This window comes from Miniopterus natalensis, chromosome 4, assembly GCF_054644295.1.
Source record: "Miniopterus natalensis isolate mMinNat1 chromosome 4, mMinNat1.hap1, whole genome shotgun sequence".
Classification (NCBI taxonomy): domain Eukaryota; kingdom Metazoa; phylum Chordata; class Mammalia; order Chiroptera; family Miniopteridae; genus Miniopterus; species Miniopterus natalensis.
The window spans coordinates 97,742,261-97,764,980 of record NC_142084.1 but is presented as its reverse complement, the minus strand read 5'-3'; the positions used below and the strand labels follow the sequence as shown (position 1 = coordinate 97,764,980).

Genomic DNA, 22,720 nt, shown 5'->3' with positions numbered 1-22,720 from the left:
AGTAGTCCTTTGAAATAGTTAATGTAACTGTTGCTGACACATTAGTAAACTACACAATAACAGTACTTCTAGCTTCATGTACTAACCTGGAATTCTGATCAAGATCAGACCAGCAAAGGAAGTTACCAAATCAGCCTAAATCTCTGAGTCTTATCTAGCTTGGTGCCCTTCTTTCTCCGCCTTTAGCATCTGAAGGCAACAGATCGAGTTGGCAGATATTATTTATGGAAGCTTGAGGTTGTTTTTATCAGTTCAATCTGTTTTATTGAATTCTTGATAACAGGAATAGGATTTGCAGGGAGAGCAGGGATACTGGAAAGGTCTCTACTGGGCGTTTCCTGCCCGGCCAACAGAGAAGCTGCTGTCGGAATAGCCTCTGACTGAACTATACTGTCTCTTTACAAGACCACTCCTCTTCTGTCTTAGCTTCCTCGGTCCTTTTGTGTTTATGAGGTGAGATCGTCCTCTAGACTCCTACTATAGGATTAGCTATGGTTGTGGCTGCGCTCCCTGAAGGCCGGGGTGGATGGTTTACCAGAAGTGTTGAAGAAACAAGTCTAGTGATGGTGGGCTTTGGTGGTGGAGGAATGGCTGCTTGTGAGGCAGTCTGAGGAATGCTTTCACTCGATGCACCCCCTGCGCTCTCACTGGGATTCGCTTGCTGCAAGGAAACTTCAGTAACCTGCATGTTGGTCGCAGATGCTGCCATTACAGCCAGGGCAGGGCTGTTTCTGCTCTGAGAGGGGCCAGTCGCTGGGCCAGTCTTCACAGTGCTCGTAGGTGAAGGCACAGACATGTCGTTTTCACTGTCTGCAGACGAGTCGAGACTGCTGTCATTCAAAGCTGTCAGTCTGACCTCTTCTGCTGAGTGTGTGTTCTTTCTCTGAAGCACGTGATTAGGTAGTAGCTGATGAAGTTCCTTTTTCCTTAAATGCATTGCATCGATTTTCATATCCATCTCAAACATCTTACTATTTATTGCTTGCCTATAAACTGTGTCTGTGAAAGACTGGATATCATAGGTGAGATCAATACTGAGCACTTCAGAATTTTCTGGCTTTTTTAGCACTAACCCAATCACCCACATTGTACGAAATTCTTCCTTGTCAGGATTTTCTTTGGGCGCTGGAAACGACTGAGGATTCACATGAGCCAGCGTAATAAATTCATTCTTCTCCAAGCTTCCAACCAGGATTCGGATCTTTGATTCCACCAAGCCCACCCATTCTAGACGTTGCTTTTCTGTTGGTGCACTTGCTAGAAGTACAATATAATGCTTGTACTTCTGAAAGAAGCTTGGGGCTTCAAAAAGTTTGGACCACTCTGCCTTACTCAGCAAAATCTCGTGTGTGATGGCAAGGCCCTGTTTAAACTCCTCGATCATGACCATCCGTGTTGAAACAGACACGTTGTAGGTGGAGTTCTGCTGGGGGTATGCTGGTGTGATGATCGGCATCAGATGGTACCTGTCACTGGGATTGACCCTCGGGTCCCACACAGGCAAGTTAAGGTTCTGTTCTTCGGGCTCCTTCAGCAGCACCGGGTTGGGCCACTCCCACTCGGAAAACACCAGGAAGAACTTGCGCACCAGAGTCGACGCCACTGCATTCGGGTAGAGCTGGCAGGTTCTCGCCACGAGCATGGCCCAGGAAACACCTCCCAGGAACCCCAAGATGTTGGAATAGATGTTGTGGCATTTCGCCCACAGTTTGATGGCCCTGAGGGTCAACCTGAAGTTGTCGATGTTCGGCACCAGATGTAAGATCTCGTCAGTGACCCGGCACCCGTTCAGGCTCCTTATGCACCGGATGTCCAGGTTTTTCAGCAGGCTGTCGTCCCTCAGGTCCAGGTCCTCGGGGATGGTCGGCAGCGCCAGCCTCGCGAACAGGATGTCGATCTCCACGCCGCCGAAGCACAGGCGGATGACGGGCACGAAGGCCTCCTCCACGGCGCGCAGGTCCCGCACCTCGGCCTGCGCGCGCAGCTTCGCGAGGAAGGAGGAGAAGAAGTCGCGGCGGTCCACGTGCCGGGGCGCCACGCACAGCGCGTCGATGTCCGCGCCCCTCGTGTGCACGCCCAGCCGGTAGGAGCCGAACGTGAAGATCTTGCCGCCCACCTTCTCCACGACGGCGGGCGGCAGGCTCTTGCTCTCGCCGATTTCCCGTATCCAGTCCTTGACCAGGCTATTCAATTTCTCCAAAATTAAAATCCTGCGCTGCAGCTCCTCTTCCTCTTCCAGAACCCCGAAGGGCTTCAGGGTTTCGATTAATTTCTGGGTAAGCGCGCAGTCTGTCTCCCTGGGGGCGGCTAAACTGATGGGGGAGGAGATGCCGTAGAGCCTGGGGGGCGGCGGGGCCTGCTGGGAGCCCGGGCCTGTCGCCGGGAGCGGCATCGCGTCTAGCGCCGGCCCGGCCACGCCGCGTGCCCCGCCACCGCGCCCTCCGCGGCCGCTGCCCGGGTCATATCCGCTGAGGCGGCAGGGGCGGGGCTCCTACCAGCCCAGGTCGGACCCGCTCCCGCTCCGCGCCTGCCGCTTCAAGCGTCTCTCCGCTGTCCCCTGCGCCCCAACATGGCGCCCGGGCCCTCGACGCGCCGTTCTAGAACTGCCGCGGCCGCCACGGCGCGTGCGTGCCACGCAGAGCCTCACGGGAGTTGTAGTTTCCAGGGGTCCGCCGCGGGCTGCTGGCGGTGGGGGGGCAGGGCTGAGCCTTGATTTTGGCTTTTTTACTGTTTTCTCCGTTTGCTCTGGCCTACCACCTACTTGCTTGTTCACCATTTTTTCTTACACTTCAAATCTACTTCCTCTGCAGGGGCATCTGCAGGGGGCCCCCACCTAGAGCCCGCCCTTTAGGAACCCCGTTACACTGAGGGTCTGCTGGTGAGGCAGCCCAGGCGGGTCCTCTGTGGCCAGGCCTGCAACTCCAGCCAGTTTTGTTCTCTCCTTGCTCTGAAGGCCCCAGGTGCTGTCCTCTGGTTTCTCTTTTTTTAAAATATATTTCTACTTGTTTCAGAGAGAGGAAGGGAAAGGGAGGGAGAGATGGAAACATCAATGATGAGTCTTTGATGGGCTGCCTCCTGCACGCCCCGCCTGGGGATCAAGCTGCAGCCCGTCATGTGCCCCGACCGGAAGCCAAGGGCGGTCGCCTGGATCCTAGGTCGACGCTCAACCACTGAGCCACTTTGGCCCGGCGCTGTCTACAGGTTCCTATGGTTCCTGCTGCCAATTCTGCAATCAGGCTAACCTGCTGTTCCCCTGTCTTTTCTTTTTGGAAGCTGTAAAAACCTTCTCTGTCGTTAGTGCCCTGTGTCAATGTTAAAATTAAAATAGCCAATTATTTTATCAGCAAAAATGAATTTATTCAGGTTGACAGAGGAATTACAGCTTCAAACATACAACTTATGGCAAACCACTGGCAAATCTGGAGAACAAAAGAGGAGTGCTGAGAGACAGAAAGGAAGGTTTAGGAAGGCCTATTACAAACAAAATGTCCATTGAGGAAACTGGGAGAAGGAGCTGGAAGTGAGTGGCTTCACGTTGGCTGAGTCCTGGCGGGTTTCGGTTTCTCATCAGCGGGGTCTGTTGCTAAGCAAAGAGAAAATCTGCCTTTCTCCCGCTGGAGTAGTAGAGTAAGCTTCTTCCCGAGTCTGCAAAATACAGTGAGTGGCAGTGCAGGAGAGCTCCCCCCAGGACTTCCCAACTCCATTTTAAATGCAATTTCCTTTATTTATTTCTCCACCTGCAATACCACCACTAGGTGTCAAGGGGTAAATTCCTTTTTATTTTTCTTACACAAGATATGCTGTGATTCCTGAATTTCATGCTTTTCATTTTGTGACCTCTGTAAGGTTCTCGGGCATGTCCTTGGAATGTGTTCTCTCCGCCATTCTCTTGAGACTCTTCATGTGGACCTGTGACAGACCTTCTCATTCTGTTCTCCATGTCTCTCAGCCCATGTTTCTTTCAGGGTGATGGTAGGTCTACCTCTCAATTCTCGAATTCTCTTCCGTTGTATTTAGTCTGCTGTTGAAGCATCACTGAAATATTCATTTAAATGCTTATATTTTTATTACTAGAAGCATTATCTTCTTTTCCAAATCTTCCCTGCCTTTTTAGATGACGTTCTTTCTTACCTGTTTTCTTTCTACCTCTTTCTTTAAACATTTTAAACACATTTATTTACTCAATATCATATAATGGTTCCAATTCCTAATGTTCTTGAGAATCTGATTCTATAGTTGTTTTCTACTGACTCATTTAGACTAGCATCCCTTCATATGTCTTGTAATTTTGGATTATAAGCTCATCTCTGGCTAGGCTGGGGATGCCTGTGTGAAGGATGTGTCTCAGTTCCAACTATACATTTGGGAGTCTCAGTTCCAACTCCCTAAGTCTTTAGATCCAAGGCTCTATGTCCATTTCTTGTGCAGCTATTAACCAAGTTTCTTGGATACAAAGACCAGAAAATGCGTCCAGCTATGATCTCCCCCTGGTTTTTCTGTGTTAAGCACTGACCGTGTCTTTTGGAGACTCATTATATACCATGGTCAGAAGTCTCCCAGGGGAGGGTGGATGCTGCCAGTCAAGCCCCAGGTGGGTAGCAGCCAACGCGGAAGAACAGGCTGTTAAGCCTCCTTCTGACACTTCATGTCTATGTGAAACTAAAAGCTATGATTTTCTTTTAAATGTAAGCAGTGAATTGAAGTATGAAACTGGCTACGAGCAACTAACCATTCAACTTTATGTCCTCATTGAATTAAAAATCCTCAAAAATGTCATTTAAGTTCAATTACTTTTCTAGTTAAACTGATGGAAAAAGTTCGAGGTTGTTTCGCTTTTTACCAAACCACATAAACATTCCCCACAATGATTGTATCATTAAGAATATGCTGCAAGGAAGTCCTACTCAAGACTCAAGAGGCAGTTACTCCTAAGTGAAAGGAGAAAACAGCCCAGATCAACTCCCCCATCCTCAGATAAGAGTTATTAAAAATCAGATTCATAGTGGAAGGAAAAAATGTCAAAAGAAAATAACCACAGCAAGGCTGGGGGAAGTGTGAAGACAGGATTCTTGGCGCACCATTAGCAGATGAAGCCGGAACATCCCTATCTGTCACCAGGGGTTCAGACGTCATGTGCCCATCTGTGGATGACAAGGTAAGAGGACAAACACAAAAGCGAAAGCCAGGTGCTCAGAGATGACACCTCTGCCACTGCCAGCCACTCAGCTGGGCTTGGAAGAGAACAGAGCTAGCAGTCGCACTGTCAGGTGCCAGACGCGCACATTCCTGGTTGGTCGCTGAAGCCACAACTTGCACAGGTGGACAGCCACACCATCGGCGCACCACCCTTCCTCCTCCCGTCCCCAATACCCCACAAAGAGAATGATTCCAGCTCGAGTCCTAGGTGCACGGGGAAGCCAGAGGAGCTTACTCTTCTACTCTGCATCAGTCCTTCACTGGGCATTTGTTGAACACCTACTGTGTGCCAGGCATCACACACTCATTTGAAGGACAGTGAGTCACAGCCCTTCAGTGGCTGATGCAGTGATGTCCCTAGAAGTGTGTGATCTGCAGCAAGAACCTCAAGTGGCTTTCGAAACGCTGTAAGCTGGCCTTTCTCCAAAGAGGGCGCCCAAAGCAGAGCAGGCCCTGCTTCCTAGGAACTGGCCAATGCAGCGCCTTTGAGACCGAAGAAAGCCACAGAGACGGGCATCCACGGGCACAAAAAGAAGCTCTACACGTCACCTCCTCAGGACACTGGGCTTTCGTGGCACCCCTGAGAGAGAGCCTCAGGAGGGGCAGCATGGCCTGATGGTCACAAGGGCACATGGCCACTGGCCCCAAAGGTGAGGCGCTAGGTGTGGCTGAACTGAGCTCGTCCAAACTGAGTTCAGGCCGCAAGCTCCGCACCCGCAGTTCCCAATCCAGGGCCAGTTCACCCCAGGGCACCGCCACAAACATTGTTGGTTGCCATCACTGGTAGGGGTGCAACTGGCGTCTAGGGTTAGAGGTGTGGGGGAGGCGCTAAGAGGCCAGGAGGGGGTGCTGCTAAGCATCCTACATGGCCTGGGGCAGCCTCGGCAAAGAACTATGGGCCCGAACTGTTAGTGGGGCCGAGGTAGAGAAATGCAGTCTAAATCCACTTTTCCATCCTGGAAACACAAATAAGCCCTTCTCTCACCCTTCCCGGGCCACTGACGAAAACCACATGGCCTGGCCAGCACCCCTCCCGGAGGAGCTGATCGCCTTTATCTCAGTGACAGGACCCAGAGCCCTCTCCGCGTGGCACGGGTCCTGAGTACCCGCCTTGTGGGAAATGCATTAAGAGCCGCTTTGCAGCCCCACCCACACCAGCCTGGCTTCCCCAGAACTGACACAGTGTTTTGCTGCTCTGGAAATCAGGGGAAGTGGCAGCTGTGAAAAGGCAATATTTATGGAAAACAAACGCCAAAGTGCCTGAACACGTGACAATGGCCCACATGGGGGGGGGGGCAGATTCTGCTTTCCAAGTGGCTGGCACACTCACTTTCCCACATGAGTTTCCTGGGGAATTCTAGTCCGTGTGCAGGAGATGGGCTGCGGGGAGTTCCCGTGCCCAGAGCCCGCATTCAGCTGCTGCTCAGATGAGCGCCATAGGCTCTCACTAAAGGCCAACTCTGAAACCAGTACAACCAGGGAACCCCACTCACTGCCAAGCAGTGAGTCCTTTACTGTGGGGACAATGACCAGAATCAAGAGAATTACTGTGACTGTGTTCAGGAACCTGAAGCTTGGGAAGGCCAGAGTTAATTCACATACACGCACACACACGCATAGGCACACAGGCAGTCCCTTCCCTTTCCCACCACTATCTGCTTACTAGGGAACACAACTGAAGGTGTTAGAAGCCAGGACTAAGGCCCCCTCCCAGGGCAGACAGATGAACCCGAGATCCTTTGTCATCAAACCTAATGCACAGTCACCAACCCTGGACTGGCACCCTTCAGTCCTTGCCCCCACTTCCCAGTGATGTATGTTTGTTTGTTTAGTAGTCATTTTGGGGAGGGGGAGAGACATCAACTTGTCCCACTTATTTGTGCATCAGTGGTTGACTTGTGTGCTGACAGGGATCAAACCCACAACCTGGTGTATGGGGAAGACTCTCTAACCAATTGAGCTACCCGGCCAGGGCCTATTTCACAGTGACTTTGAAGCTCTCCCTGGTTCCCACTGCTGGTGAGGATGGCAGGGGACCCCACGGGCTGCTTATCTGCCACTGAGGGGGGTCTCAGGAAGGGGGAGTGGATCATAGCTCAGCTCCCTGATGGTGAGAAGGCCTCACAGTGTGGTAAAGGGCTGGGTGATGGCCACCTGCGCATCCACAGAAGCCGCAGCACGTTCTCTGCACAGGGTAGCTGCTCAGAGTGTGTGTGCTGCATGTGTACTTGCCATATGTGCACACATGTGAGTGCAAGCACATGTGCGAGTGTGTGTAGACAGTTCTGTGTCCACAGATCCGTGCATCATGGGAATAACCAAATGAAGACATCAGCTCAAAGGTTTGGACTCTGGTCAAGCTTTGGAGCAGGGCTCCAAGCTACATGGGTCTGTCTGTCCCATGCTGTCTGTCCTTGGTTGGCCCCAGGCTGGCCCGTCCATTTTTCCAATGGCAGAGGCAAGCGTGCCTGCCCTGGGACACTGTCTTGATCACCACGCCATCTTTACTGTCACTGGTGAGAGGGGATGGCAGGTCAGGAGGCAAAGACTGCCCAGACCACACCCTGAATGGAAGGCCAGCAAGGAAGGCCACCTCCCTGGGGTGCGGAAGGCCTGCTCCGGCAGGTAACACTACCTGCTTCTCGCCAGAGAAGTGTGTCAGTGAGACCAGGCCGGCTCAATAGACTCTTTATTTGAAAGATTTCGCAAAACCACCACCAAGGTGAATAGGCTGTGGGCAAGCGGCCTCTTGCCTCAGCTGCTGTAAGGAACAGTCTGAATGGGGTCGGTGAGCAGAAGACCAAGCCCCCCTCCCACAGGTGCTGCCTGGCCCCCAGGTCCCCCTCCAGGAATCGGCTGTGCAACAGAGTAGGCTTCCCAAGGTCCCCTAGGTACCTGGGGCCCTGCCCTCAGGACAGGCAGGGCTGGCGCAGCAGAGAAAACGCGGGCAGGGCAGTGGCCTCAAGCAGAACACCGGCCCCTCGCCCACACTGTGCAGCCCGGCCGTGGACCCCTCACCCACTTGGCGCACCCTGGCCTCTTGGGATGTCTTCTAGAAGGAGGACAGTCAGGGCGAAACACCAAACCCATGACGCCGGGCCCGGGGGTGCGGGAGTCGGGGGGGGGGGGGCTGGTCTGAGACTTAAAACAACAACATCCTCCACGTTGGCCTGCTTCTTATTACCCGTGTGCCAGAACCTAACACGTCCGTGATAAAATCCTGCACCCCGTCAGAGGCCCCACCCTGCCCCGTCCTGGGCACCCACTGCTGTGGGGCACGGAGCACCCTGCCCACAAGGGCAGGAAGTGCTAATAGTAACAACACCACACGGCGGGGACTTCCCAAGCACTGTCCGTACATTACTTCATGAACTCCATTTTCCAGGTCAGGAAACTGAGGCCCAAAGAGGCAAAGCCATTTGCCTAGGGTAGCAGAGGGCTGCTGCAATGTGGCACCACTGTGGCTGTGTGACACGGTGGTTCCGACCCAGCCTGAGGGAGACCAGCCCCTGGGAGTCCCACGTTCCCCCCCGGGGCAAACTTAGAGAAAAGAGCATTCACAACACCACAGCTCAGCGACGTGCAGAAGTGTCCAGCTCAGGCCCCTGTCCACCCTGGAGTATCAAAGGCCTCCTGAGGCCGTCTCACGTCCTTCCACTCGGCCACACAAGACAAGTCCACTTGCTCATGTAAAGCCACTGTTTTCTACGGGACACTCAGAAAAAGTCACATATGACCTGAGATACATTTAAGAGTCTTTTGACATTTGAAAGTCATCTTTCTACCAACTGAGTAACAGCCAGACACAGCAGTGGCCACAGGCCACGGAGCCCTCCCGCCCAGGCCCAGGCTCAGAGTGGCCACCGCTGCCTGCACACCGCAGGTGAACAGTGACCAACTGCTTCCAGGCTGGGCCTCCCTCCAGAACGGCCCCCACCACCCGCACCCACAGACCCACGCACAACCAAAGGCACCCCGCAGCCCTTTGTCCTCTCATTGCCCCTGAGAGTCACCAGGGCCTCGGGACTTCTGTAACGCTCCTGCACCACACTGGACATGGTGTCTCTGCAGCTGGTAACTGGACAGCTAGAGGCGGGACAACGGGCCTTACACAGGAGGAGAGGTTGGACTACAAGCCACTCAACTACACCGCAGCCACGAAGCACCCCTGCAGGGTCCTGCAGCACAGACGAGAGGCAGTCTCCAGACGGCCACCATGAAGTCCTCACACACGCGACAGGCCCAGCTGTCCTCCGCCAGAGCAAACGCACCTCCGCCCCACCAGCCCCTGCCGACCTCATCCCGGCGCCGCTCACCTGCCGTCACAGTGTCAACGTCCTTGGCCGCCAGCTCTTCCACATCTGACCGCTTTCTCAGCTCAAACCTGCGGGACAGGCCTTCCCGGGGTTTCCACAATTCCTGGATCAGGAGGGGCTTCTCACTGTCCCCGAACACGCGGAAGCACTGAGCCTGCCAGGGCCGCCCGGAGTCGCCCGCCTGGCCCACCACATCACACAGGACGTACTGGCTGGCGCACTCGGGACTCAGGGAGTAGCGCTCCAGGGCCTCTTTCACCAGCTCCTGGGCGCTGGACGTGCAGGTGGCCAGGACGCTCTTGTAGTGGGTGCCTGTGCAGACACTGTCCCCGAACACCTTCAGGACCCCGGGGGCTGAGAGCTGGGTGGAGAGCTCCGCGGGGTCGTCACTGGCACCCAGGTTGGCGAAGGTAGTGTCCAGGTCACGGTACTTGTAGCTCAGCGTCCGGGACAACACACTGGATAGCAGCTGGCCCTGCCGCCTCAACTTGCTCTTAGTGGGTGGAGACATGATGAAGTGGGTCCCATAGAACATGGTGGGCCCGTCTTCATGGGTGGGGACTTCGGGCTCAGCCAGTGGCAGGGAAACGGTTGTGTCCTGGGAGGAGACACAGGTGGGTCAGCACTGACCCTCAGGAGCAGCGAAAGCAAACCAGGCTCATGTGAACTGTGACAGACTTACCAGCCATCTGGGCCCAGCACAGCAGCAGACATGCCACCCTCGGCAAAGTCCCCACAGTGGGGACCCCAGGGGACAACACAAGTGTGCATGGCTGAGGTGCCCTTCAAGGAAAGCCACTACTAGGAAGCAGGATGCGGTCACCTACAGGAAGACATGCTCTGCTGTGCAGTTCCCACGACTGGTAAGTGCTGGGCTCACACATACCGTGGGCACAACCAGGAAACAGTGGTGGCCATGGCTACAGGCTGTATGTGCAGGGCGGAGTGGCCCGTCTCCCTGAGGCAGCCCTCCACCCACCACATCACACCCAACGAGAAGTTGTAAACCATGGAGAGTGGGAAATGCCTGATCTCCCTAAAGCCAATCTCTCCTACATCACAGCCTAGGACAAAACTCATAGCAAACACGAGTGAGACGGGGCGAGCGGGCAGTGACCGGTTCTGGCTTGGAGGAGACACGTCCCTGGGACAGCAGCGCTAGAATGTCCATATGACCGCAGTGGACACAAAAGGGCTCTTCCCAAACCCAGGAGGCATGACTGGAATGTGTGCATTCCACCCACCGTCCAGCCTGGTATTCGGGCCCCGTCCGGGCCACAAAGGCTATCTTGATGGGGAAATGAGGAAACAGCTCCTGGAAGCTTAGCGTGTCATACAATCGTCATTCTAGTGCACTTAGCACTCCAAGGGCCTCAGTTCTGAAGAGACAGTCCTTTGACTCCCCGGGGCCCTGACAGATGGCAGAAGGAGCCGTCTCTACCCATAAACATGAAAACTGCACCACGTCTGCGAGGACTGAGAACCACACGTCACCTAACGTACTCATTTCTGTGCTCGTGTCCTCACTAGAGACAAGAGCACAGACCAAATAAGAAAAGCTCATTTTCTAGAAGCCTCTGGAAACTGTGCGCAGGTCCCAGTAAGGACCTGGCAGCACCAGGCACCTATGACAAACGTCAGCACTAGACTCAGCTAAAGTCAACACCCTCAGTCCCCACTCACTCACAGCTCCATGGGCAGTGGAAGAGGCTTTGGGGTGGGTGGGGACACCCCTTGCTCTGACAGCCTGTTGCTCACACTCGGCCCCGGCAGAGCTTTCACTGTGAACCCGCTTTCTGAAGACTCAGCTGAAAGCGGCAGGTATCCTGAGCAAAAGGAGCACACGAGGCTCCCTGGCCTCGAGTGAGTGAGGCTGTACAGGAATGAGTATGTCACAGGCTTCACCTCTCCTCCCCTGAACAATGTATGACAAGTCCCCTTGTCAAATCCTAGGGAGGCCGGAGCTGGCGAAGGCCTCCCCGAGTGCGCCTGTCAAAGGCTTCGGTTAAATTTACAGCGGAGCATTTCAGAGCGTGCGCGGGACATGTGCATGGCTCTGCAACCACATCGGCAGCTCCAAACCACCTTCTGAAAGGCACAAGCCCGCTTCCTCTGCTGCTGCCAGCACGTGCCTCCAGGATGCCCCTGGCTCAGAGGACCTGACCCCTCCACAAACACTGCCCTTACCCGGCTCCCTCCTCCAAGCAGAGCCCCAGGGTCCAGACACAAACCCAAAGTAGCAGGCTGGTGGAAAGCTCAGAAGCCTCTGCCTTTCGAGATGGTGTCTGAATATAAATGTAAATGCGGCACTGAAAACTGCAGAAACCGTGTCTGGGCAGAGAAAGCCTGCATCACAGAAAAACAGTGAAGTAAACACAGGGGCCTAAAAGGCCCCACATACAACGGGGAAGCGAACTGCTGTTTTGCACCGGGGTGGATCTCGGTTCTGTAACGTCTAAAGCTAATACAATTCTGCTTTAATAAAAGAGAAATAAAGAATTACAGATACATCACTGCTAGTCCACTCCCAGCACCGTGGGAGCGAGTGCCCCTCCCTCCTTTCCAGCAGTCCCCAGCGCTGGACTCCAGCAAAGCCAAGAAGCAGAAAACGTCGGGGAGAACGTGGCTCGAAGCCCTCCAGTAATTCCTTCTTAAGACCCAAGAAGTCCCAGTAAACACAGACCCTGATCTGTTTTATCCGGAAGCTTTATTCTTCCGGCCCTTCTCTCTCTGGCCATTTTCAGAGAGGAACCACGGACGGTCACTTGTTCACTTGTCACCTTCCTTCCCAATCACCGCACGCTGAGTACAGCCTGTGTGTCGCGATGGGACAGGCTGGCGTTTAGAGAGGACAAGAGTGCAGGGGTATCCCACAGAGCAGGGCTCGCCTGAGCAACCACAGCGGGGCTTGGGGAGGCCTGACCTGCCTTTTCCTTTCCTGCCCGGCTCTCGCACGAATATTTGGGGGAAACACTGGCCGAGGCTGCAGGACGCTGGCCGTGGCCTCTCTCAGGGAGTGTTTTCGTCTGGCCCTCACGGAAGAGTCCAAGTTCTGATGCAAACAAGCTCGAGTCACACCAGCGGGTGCCGTGAGCGAGGTCAGGGCGAGGCTGCCCAGATGGGTGGGGGCGGCGGCCGTCTAGGGCCGCAATGTGGAATCCATTAGGGCTCCCACCAGGGCCGGCCGGGACGGGGGCGGCCGGGCAGGCTCTGCGTTAGCCATAAACCCTACCCAGCGCGACGCTTTGAAACACAGCATCACTGAGTCGGACGTAGCTGCGGCTCGCTGGCCGCCTGAGAGGGGACCGGCTTTCTCCGCCAGTGGGACCAGGGGCTGGCTCCTGTCTGGAATGCACGGGAGGTGGCCCGTGCTAAGCGGGGACACCTGTAACCCGGGCACCTGGAGAGTGCTTGAGGCCATTCAGGTGACCCAAGCACTAGGCGGGCGCTGCTGGGCTGCGGCTCCGCGGGGGGCCCCCCAGCGGCTCCCTGGGGGCACCGGCCCGTCCTCCCGCCCCGCAGCCCCAGCCCAGCATCCGTCCTGTTAGACGCAGCGTTGGTCGCGCGGCTGGAGACGGCGTTTTCCGCCGGCCCACGAGTGGGAGCGCCGCTGCGCGAACAGGAAAACCGCGGGAGGCGGGTGCGGGGTGACACGCAGACCCAGAGGGCGGGGCGGACCCCTCCCCCCCCCCCCCCCCCCCCCCGCGCCTGCCGCCCGTGGGCCGCGCGGCCCAATCCCCTCAGCCCGGGGGCCTCGCGTCGGCGGGCCGAGGCCCAGGGGCCGTGGGGCGGGGGCCGCAGCCGACCCCTGGACCCCGCCGCGAGTGGCCCGCTCTCAGGTCCCGACCCCCCCCACGGCCGCAGCGGCCCCAAGAGCTGGCGGTTTCCACGGCAACAGGACAAGCCCCGCCGAGCCGCCCGGAGATGCCCCGCGAGGGCCCTGCGGCCGAGCGCGCCCGCGCCCTCCCGCCCCGCCCGCCCCTGTGCGGCAGCGCAGCCCCCGCCCGCGCGCGCCCTGCGCCCTCGGCCTCCCCGCGCGCCCCGCACTCACCGCCGGCCCGCCCGCCGCTGCCGCCTCCGCGCCCCGCGTGGCTCCCACACCCCGTCAGCCGGAGCCCGTGCGGCGCCTCCTGCCGGCCACTCAACGGCCGGGGCGGGGCCTCGGGGGGCGGGGCCTCGGGGGCGGGGCCGGCCCTGAGAAGACTGGGGCGGGCTCCTCCCGTGAGCCAGCCAATGGGCAGGGCCGAGGCCTCCAGGAGGCGGGGCCTCAAGGGGAAGGGCGGAGCCGGGGATGGGCTGAGCTGGGCGCCAGCGCCACTCGCCGGCCAATTAAGTGTGTGGGCGTGGCCTCGATGGCGGGGGCGTGGCCTCCAGGACAGGGGCGGGGCTGTGCCCTGCACCCCCTTCTACGGCTCAAGGGGCAGGGCCTCGGCAGGAGGGGCGGGGCCGGGGAGCTGGGGGGGGGGGCTAGCCTCAGGCTGGGGGGCGGATAAGTGTGTTTTGTCCCCACCTAATTGTCCCAGCCGGCAGCCAGGGTGTTAAATGACACATCACATCAGGGCACTCCTCTGCGTAAACCCATGCAAAACCAGGCCAGGTCAGCTCCGGGGCTCTGGCCCAACCGCCCTCCTTGGGTGACCCTGTTTTAAAAGAAGCTTGTGTCCTTAAGAACTCACTTTGGCACCAGCCCTCCAGCTGGGGTTTCCCCTTGGAGAAAGGATTCTTATAGACAGGTCCCTCTGTACCAGGATGCTCATGGTCTAGGCCTGGGGGCATCACCGGGCCTCCGACATAAAGATGCAGAATTCTGACCCTGGGAGCGAACCTTTGGGTTAGCAGCTATTGTAGTATGAACCCCACGTTCGCTAAAGGAAAGTGGGAAGAGGGAACAGGCATTTATTGATCACCTACTGTATGCCAGACCCTATGCTAGGGGCTTTACCTAGGTCATCTCTCATTGACAGGGCACATCAACCCTTGTAAGACAGATGTTGTTACTCCCATTTTACAGATGAATAGAGGCTCAGAGAGGTCAGACAGCTAGAGAGAGAGTCAAGAATTGAGCCTGGGACTGTCTGATTAAATAATTCCCTTTATAGGACTCACCACGTACACACTGGAACCTTTACGGGGCTCCGCATAACCATACACAACCTCCCCTCACCCAGATCCTGAAGAGGCAAATATCAGGGCTGGAAGGAGGGCCTGGGTTTAGGCCTGTCTTTTCCTTGTAAGGTATTTCTCACTGTGAACCAGGACCATCAACCATCCCTCCCCACGCCCCTCTTCTGCAGGGGTTGTCAAACTATGGCCTGTGGGCCAAACCTGAGCGCTGTTTTTGTAAATGAAGTTTAATGGGAGCACAGCTATGTCCAGTTATTTACATGTTGTCTGTAACTGTTTTCATGCAACAGACTGGCAGGTCAAAGAGCTTAAAATATTTACTCTGTGGCCCTTTACAGAAAACATTTGCCCCTCCCTTTAGGATCAAGTAATGCCAACTATTTGGAATTACCCCACTGTTTGTTTCATAGTCCTGAGGGCTAGCAGTTCAAGATAAAGGTGCCAGCAGGGTTGGTTTCTCCTGAGACCTCTCTCCTTGGCTGTAGATGGCTGTCTCCTCCCTGTGTCCTCGCATGGTCTTCCCTCTGCATTCTAATCTCTTTTCATAAGGACACTGATCATATTGGATTAGGGCCCACCCTAATGACCTCAGCTTCATGTAATCTCTCTAAAGGCTCCGTGTCCAAATACAGTCACATTCTGAGGCATCAGTAGTTAGAACTTCAACATACAAATTTTAGGGGGACACAGTTCAGCATATCATACTAACTTCATTACCTGGCCAATTTCTACTCACCCTTTAAGACTGAGATTAGGTGTTACCTACATGGTAGCGAACCTCCAAGATGGTCCCCGTGATTCACACCTGCTGGTTTTCACTCCCCCGTGGGGTCCCTTGCCTTGTTAAATAGGGCTGACCTCTGTAACCAATAAAATGTCAAAATGGCAGTGCGACTTCTGGATCTAAATTATAAAAGATGTGGCTTCTGCCCTGGCCAGTTTGGCTCAGTGGTTGGAGCATTGGCCCACAGACTAAAGGGTCCTGGGTTTGATTTCTGACAAGGGTACATACTCCGGTTGTGGGCTCGATCCCCAGCCCCAGTTGGGGCACACACAGCAGGCAACCAGTAGATGTGTCTCTCTCACATTGATGTCTCTCTCGCTCTCTCCCTCTCCCTCTCGCTCTCCCTCTCTCTCCCTTCCACTCTCTCTGAAAAGCAGTGGAAAAAATATCCTCAGGTGCGGATTAAAAAATAAATTTAAATAAATAAATAAATAAGTGATGTGGCTTCTGCCCTGGCTCTCTCTTGGATCACTCATTCGGGCGGAAGCCACCAGCCCTAGAAAGAAACTAAGGCCTCCCACCAGCAGCCAGCACCAATTCACCATCCCTGTGAGCGAGCTGTGTTGGATGCAGGTCCTCCGGCCCCAGAAGACTTCCTATGAATGCAGCCCTGCCCACCACCCCAAGTTCGTCTAATGAGGGACCCTGTGCCAGGGCCACCCAGTAAAGCTGCCCTCAAATTCCCCGCTCTCAAAAATCGTGAAAGGGTAAATGTTCATTGTTGCTTAAGCCACTGTGTTTTGGGGTGGTCTGTTGTGCAGCGACAGATAACTCATACACCTTATCCAAATTAGATAATGTCACTCCTCACCTATAATCCTCTATAAATGCACTTAGAATAAAGTAGGGTTTGCAAAAGTCCACCCCAGGTGCCCCTCCCCCTCAACTGCTGCAACTGCTCTCTGCCTCTGCCGTGGAGCGCCAGCCCCAGCCTCCTGTTGTTTTGTTTTGTTTTTTTAAATATGTTTTTATTGATTTCAGAGAGAGGAAGGGAGAGACAGATAGAAACATCAATGATGAGTCATTGATCGGCTGCCTCCTGCAGCCCCCGACTGGGGATCGAGCCTGCAACCTGGGCACGTGCCCTGACCGGGAATAGAACTGTGACCTCCAGGTTCATGGGTCAATGCTCAACCACTGAGCCACCGGCCAGGCGGGCTCTGCCTCCTGTTTTCAAACGCTAAGCCCATCGCCTCCTCCAAAACACTTCCCCTCGCTGCTTCCTCTTCCTAAAATGCTGTTCCTGTCGTGTCTACACACCGGTACCGCCCTCTCGTTAACACTCAGCTCCACTCTGGTCCCCTGACCATTGTCTGGACAGTCATTCTCTATCTCATTGCCTCTTTCACTTAACTATGAGGCTTTATTACTACTCGTGTATGTAACACACAGTAGGACTTGTGTTCCATAAAGGCAAGCATCTCATCTGTCTTCATTGCTATACTTAGCCCCGAGTAGGTGCTCAGTCAACATTTGTTAAATGAGTAAACAAAGAAATGAATAGATTTCTGCCCATCTCACCTCTCACTGTCTCCCTCAACTGCAAGCTTCTCCAGGGAAAGAACTTTTATTCCATTTTTGTATCCAGCACCAGGCCCTTGGGCAGGCGAACAAAACACGTTTTGAACTTCAGAGTTGAGTATCTTTGGAAATTTACTTGACAAAAGTAAAGTGTTGAGCTGCCCTCCATGGCCACCAGAGGGCGGCAGAGTCCTGGGACACGCTCATGGAAAAGACCAAATGAGCCCAAAGGAAAAGCATCTGGTTAAGGTCAAAGTGCAGGTTCCCAGGGATGGGGGCGTCCAGGGGCAGAGAGACTGGCTTTGGGGACCAGAGGAGAGGAAGGGCAGGAGGCAGCAGGCACAGGGGCAGCCACAGATCCCAGCCTTTCTCTCACCCCTGGAGGTGGCTGGCAAGATGAGTGATTTAATCCCGGATTCCATGCTGGAGGAACTCCGCACCAGGCCCTATAAATAGCAGTGCTCTGGGTTTGGCCATAGACTGTCAGCCAAAAGCAGCAATCAGTGTTTTTCTTCCCATGTCACATACCGAGCAGCTGCCAACCACTGGGTACCCCAGGGCACCGGTCACGTGCGGGGTGCGAGAGTAGGGCCCGCAGGACGGCAGAGGGAGGACATCTGCCATCGGTCCGGGTGAAGGTTTATGCATATTCTGCTGGAGGTGGCCAGGAGGGGTGCGCCTTGGGGACCTGGGGCCCAGGTGAGACACTGCCTGGGGAAATGCTGATCCAAATGAAGCCAGGGTAGTGGCCGTGTTCTACTGGCACCAACCAACCAACGAGGGTTTCGGTACCATTCAAAAGATCGCGTCAAATGACTTCCCTCCGGAGTGTCTGACCGGCTCGAAAGAGACTTGAACTACATTCATTTAACTGTCAAAACTTTTTGGCTGGGTGACACCTAAGAAATCACCTACCCAGTGGTCGTTAGACTATTTGTGTGGAAAAGTCCCTGGAAATCCTAGTGCTCTTGGGACTGGGAACATGTCAAAAAGCTGTATTCCAGCCCTGGCTGGTGTTGCTCAGTGGGTGAGGCATCATCCCACGTACTGAGAGGTTGCCAATTTGATGTTTCTCTTTCTCGCTCCCTTCCTCTCTCTCTATAAATAGCAATAAAAGTTGTGTGTTTTTTTTGAGAGAGAGAGTAGCCCTTACCAAGCAGGATCTAATGCCTCAAGAGTTTTTCAGAGAGTTAAAAAATAAAAAGTTTTATTTCAACCCACATAGGCATTAGGATCAACTTCATTAGTCAAAAATACAACCATGCAACACGCTCATACATAAAATCACAAACATGAGCACCTGTGTCTGAGGATGACACATTATTGAAGAACCAAATGTGCTTGGCTGGGTCCACATTTCCACGAACACTGCTTTTGTATTTGTTTACTCGATGTGTTTCCTGTGAGCATTTGTTAGACGGTACCACTTGGTTTGTGATGTATGTATGAAAAGAGTAATTAAGACTGAGAAAATACGGTGTATTAACTTTTTTTTTTTTAACTGAGAATTGAGAACAAGTCACCACTTTTCTTTTTTAATTTTAGAGACCATTTATTAAAGCTGGGGACAGGGAAACATGGAAGGGCCCTCGTATAACAGGAGAGGGACCAGGTGGGGAAATGAGTCTAGGGCGGGTGCTTTGGCTCACTAAAGAGTCAGAGAAAAGGGGCCTTGGGGACAGGTTCAGGGGGTTTGCCTGGGATGAACTGCCCCACTTTTCAAATTTGGGGTGAAAGAGCTTGGTCCAGCCAGAGACCTTCTTTCTGGTTCAAAAGGAGAGAAATGTGTGAAAACTCCAAACTTAACTTGAGCCGAGAGCAGCTGAAGGACTTGTCTAAAGATCACAGCATTTTGTTAATAACAGATCACCTCTCTTTTGTAAAATCACGTTCAAAAGGTGTGCAAGGGGCATAGGTAGGGAATATTAACTGATAGTTCTTGGTGACGGAGTTTGTGGCAGGTTAGAATTTCCAAAGATACCCACCTCAATCCATGTTCCATCCCTTGCTCTTCTCAGACCGTCACTGGGACTCTCCTTCCCCAGGTGGTGGGGAGCAGGTCTGCATATCCCCCTCTTCACGTTGGGAGGACCTTTTTAGCTGTGTTGACCATCAGAATATGGCAGAAGTGACAAGGCATGACCTCTGTGTGTCCCGCCTGGCTCTTTCTCTTGAGACCCAGCGGCCATGTTGTAAGGAAGCCCAGGCCACATGGGGAGGTCACTTGTGGGTGTGTATTAAGCATGTCTTTCCTTTTGATGTTTTGTCACCTGAGGCCTTACTGAGCATGGGGAGACTGCCCCTCCCAGGGTCAGCCAATCCCTAGAGATTGTAAATAGTTCACCTGTGAGCTCACCTCTCATATGCAAACCAACCAATCTGGAGACCGTCCCTCCCCACCTCCTCTGTCAGGCTCTTATACTCCAGGCCACTATCCCCCTGCCCTCATCACCCCAGGACCAAGTACCACAAAACTAGGAACAGCCCTTGTACCCCAGAGGTCTTGACATTACCCAAACCAGCCTGTCCTAAGCCTGCTCACCTTGCCTCACCTGTTCCTTCCCACAGAAACCACAATAAGCATTCTTGTCCACATTTTCCCCTGGCCCCCTCTGCCTCCTGACCCACCCTGGTGCTTCCCCTAGTGGCCCTGTGTGGCATTCTGTGCCCCTTCTCTTGGGAACTGTGAGTAACAAACTATCTTTTCAATGGTCGTCATCTCCTGAACTGTCGGCCTTACCATACCTGAATAGTAATAAAACCTACTTTAAAATAATATATATATATATGTGTGTGTGTGTGTGTATGTGTGTGTGTGTCTTTATTGATTTCAGAGAGAGGAAGGGAGAGGGAGAGAGAGAGATAGAAACATCACTGATGAGAGTCACTGATCGGCTGCCTCCTGCACACCCCCCACTGGGGATCAAGCCCACAACCCGGGCATGTGCCCTGACCAGGAATCGAACCATGATCTTCTGGATCCTAGGTCAATGCTCAACCACTGAGCCACGCCAGCCAGGCCCTACTTCTTTTTTATTTGAGAGAGAGAAAGAGGAAGAGAGAACATTGATTTGTTTTCCACTTGCTTAGGCATCATTGGTTGATTCCTGTATGTGCCCTGACCAGGGATCGAACTCACATCCTTGGTGTATCAGGATGACGCTCTACCAACTGAGCTACCCAGCCAGGGCCAAAACCCACGTTTTAAAACAGGGTATTTGGCCAGCTTCCCCAGCGAGGGTCCTACCAGCGGCCAGCATCAGCCCCCAGACACGTGAGTCAACGAGCCTTCCCAGCCCCCAGCCCCCGGCTCTGCATCCATCCCAGACTCTGAATTCCTCACTGCAGGCGCCCTGAGCGACTTGGTGATTACCACTGTTCGATGCCACTATATTTCAGAATAATCTGTCATATAGCAAGAGGTGGCTATCACAGCCTTTTTCATGTACTTGTGCTTCTCTAAGTACTCCAAGTGTCCTACAGTGAACAGAGATTGCTTTTATGGAAAAGAATTCACAACAGTTCTTTTTAAAAAGACAACTGGGCAAGAGCAAGGCATCTTGAATTTTTATTTATTGGAGTTCTTTCTACTCCACTGGAGACAGTAACGTTTACTGGCAGGATTAGTCTTCATACAAATGTTTATCAAATACTGTGTTAATAATACAAAATAGCAATTTCACAAACACAGAAAGGGTCTGATACCAGCAGGGCACTTTGCAAACTCACGCCACAAGTGCCATTGTCACGCACTGTGGACATGACAGGTCTATAAAAGTGAGTCTGAAAGGCAATCGGAGCTCCTGTTTCCCCCAGAAAAGGCTTCACATGCTGCCCACCCGACGGGCATCCAGTGTCACAATCCAGCCCCACAGCCCCCTGAGCATGGCCGTCACCGGAACAACAGACCCAAGGACCTGGTCCTGTGTTCCTCTTAGTGGGGTCAGGGTTTGGGGAACCAGATCACAGATGCTCGGAATTTCTTTCTCCTCAACTGTCCCCGTGTGGTGTGAGGGCACCCAGGCTCCCAGGGATGGCACGGTGCTGACCCCGCCCATCAGTAGGTACTGGGCACCTGGGACCAGTGTCCACGGCTTTCCTGAAGGGTACCGGCAAGAGTTGTTTCTAGAACAGAGGGCTCAGACCCACCCGTGGTCATAAAATCAATTCAACGGCTGCAACCAGCAACTTAAAAAAATGACACAGGGTAGCCCAGGTTGCTTCAGACATGACAGCTGCTTAGTTGGCACATCCTAGCATGTGGCAGCCTTGAGGACAGACGGAAAGAGGGAGCTGGTGTCTGAATTTCCAGTGTCTAGCCCTCTCCACCCCACACACCCAGTGCCCAGCCTAGAATGCTGCTGAACAGGGCTTTGAAGGATGAATAGGAGTTGGGGGGGGGGGAGAGGGGGTGAACCAGCACCTCCTCGAAAGGTTCAGGGGCATAGAGAGGGAGCTTGGGGGAAATGCAAGATCAAATGCCCAGAAGAGGGGGCACAGGAGATGTAGGAGCAGACAAGGAGCTCAGCAACAGCCACTGGGAAAGCCCCAGGTCAGTGTCCCAAGCTCCCAGCGTGGGGCTTTGATCCCCATCAGCACCTGGGCAACACGGTGCCATGCTTTGGGAGGCCTCCTAAACATCATCCCAGGAACCCCACCCCCAGGCCTGAGGCCCAGAGGTCAAGTACAAGGGCCCCGCCCCAACCAGGGCAAGGCCCTGCCCAGCCTGCCACCCCCCCCCAAGCTTCCCTTCCCCCCACCTCCAATCCTGACCCCAACTGATGGGACATACTTGGTGAGCTCTGCAGGGCAGGCTTGCCCAGTGAAGGCAGCTTCAAGGGGCTGGGAGTGCCAGCATAGCCGCACACACACACACGCACGCACACGCACACTCACATGCATGCACACATGGTTAAGAGAACAAACCGTATCCCCCAAGCATCTGCCTGCTCAGGACCCGCCTGTCTGGGGACAGTGTCAGGTGAATACTGGCTGGACATGTGGGATTCAGAGGCTGAGCCTTGACATACCCTGGAATGTACCAGAACTAAGCCTAAGGCATCCTGTCTTTGCCCACCAACCCTCGTTGGGGGTTGTAAACTGAGGCTCGCCTGACTTGACACAGATCCTTGGTCCAGGGACCCGGAGATTCCATTCAGACCCTGGAGCCGGGCCTGGAGCCTTCCCCAGTGCATGTCTGTGTGCCAGGAGCAGACGGCCCTGTGGCTGGGCTCCTTGGGGCTCCAGAGGTTGGGGTGTCATGGACACCCTACCCAGGTCCCATCAAATGAGCGAGGCCCTCCCTCTGGGCTTGTGGGGCAGCCTCTCGGGTCCACGGATGGGCATCAAACAAAACCTGAATGTCTGCGTCATAAGCCCTACCTCTGGAGCAGGAGGCAAGCCCCAGGATGCGCCTGCCGCTCTGGCAAACGGCTCTCGGCATTGCCCTGGACTTTCCCACAGGAGAAGAAACGGCCAAGGAACAGCTTCTCCTCGCCAACTGCTCCCCCCTCTGCACCTAGGACCAGAGCAGGTCAGGGGCTGCTCCGGTGTGCACCCGGTGTCCCTACACTGCCCACCCCAGGAGCTTCCCGAAAAGGGACAAGAGGGAGTGAGATAAACACTGCCCCCCACACGGGACATTTAACGGCCCGGACACGTTCCCACCGCAGGGCGCCAGCAGGCAGGTGACCTCATGAGCATGGAGCCGACTGGTCGTGGCTGACAGAGCACCGCTGAGAACTGACCCCACCCCACGTGCGGGTGACTGGTGATGTCT

At 54.5% G+C, this 22,720-nt stretch overlaps 2 protein-coding genes across 2 annotated transcripts in view; both read right to left on the bottom strand.

Annotated features, from left to right (window-relative positions):
- Positions 1-10,089, bottom strand: part of RADIL (Rap associating with DIL domain) — a 43,413-nt gene extending 33,324 nt beyond the window's left edge. Inside the window, exon 1 of the mRNA XM_016213656.2 lies at positions 9,513-10,089. Within this exon, the coding sequence (XP_016069142.2) occupies positions 9,513-10,047 (535 nt within the window). The 5' untranslated portion in view covers positions 10,048-10,089. The remainder of the gene's footprint in view (positions 1-9,512) is intronic.
- On the bottom strand, positions 467-2,392 carry PAPOLB (poly(A) polymerase beta). The gene has a single exon (XM_016213657.2). The coding sequence runs from the start codon at positions 2,390-2,392 to the stop codon at positions 467-469; it is 1,926 nt and encodes a 641-aa protein (XP_016069143.2).
- Positions 10,090-22,720: the final 12,631 nt, after the last annotated feature.

Bases quoted from the DNA above. Each gene is read 5' to 3' on its own strand.
- PAPOLB (XM_016213657.2), bottom strand. From the start codon at position 2,392: ATGCCGCTCCCGGCGACAGGCCCGGGCTCCCAGCAGGCCCCGCCGCCC.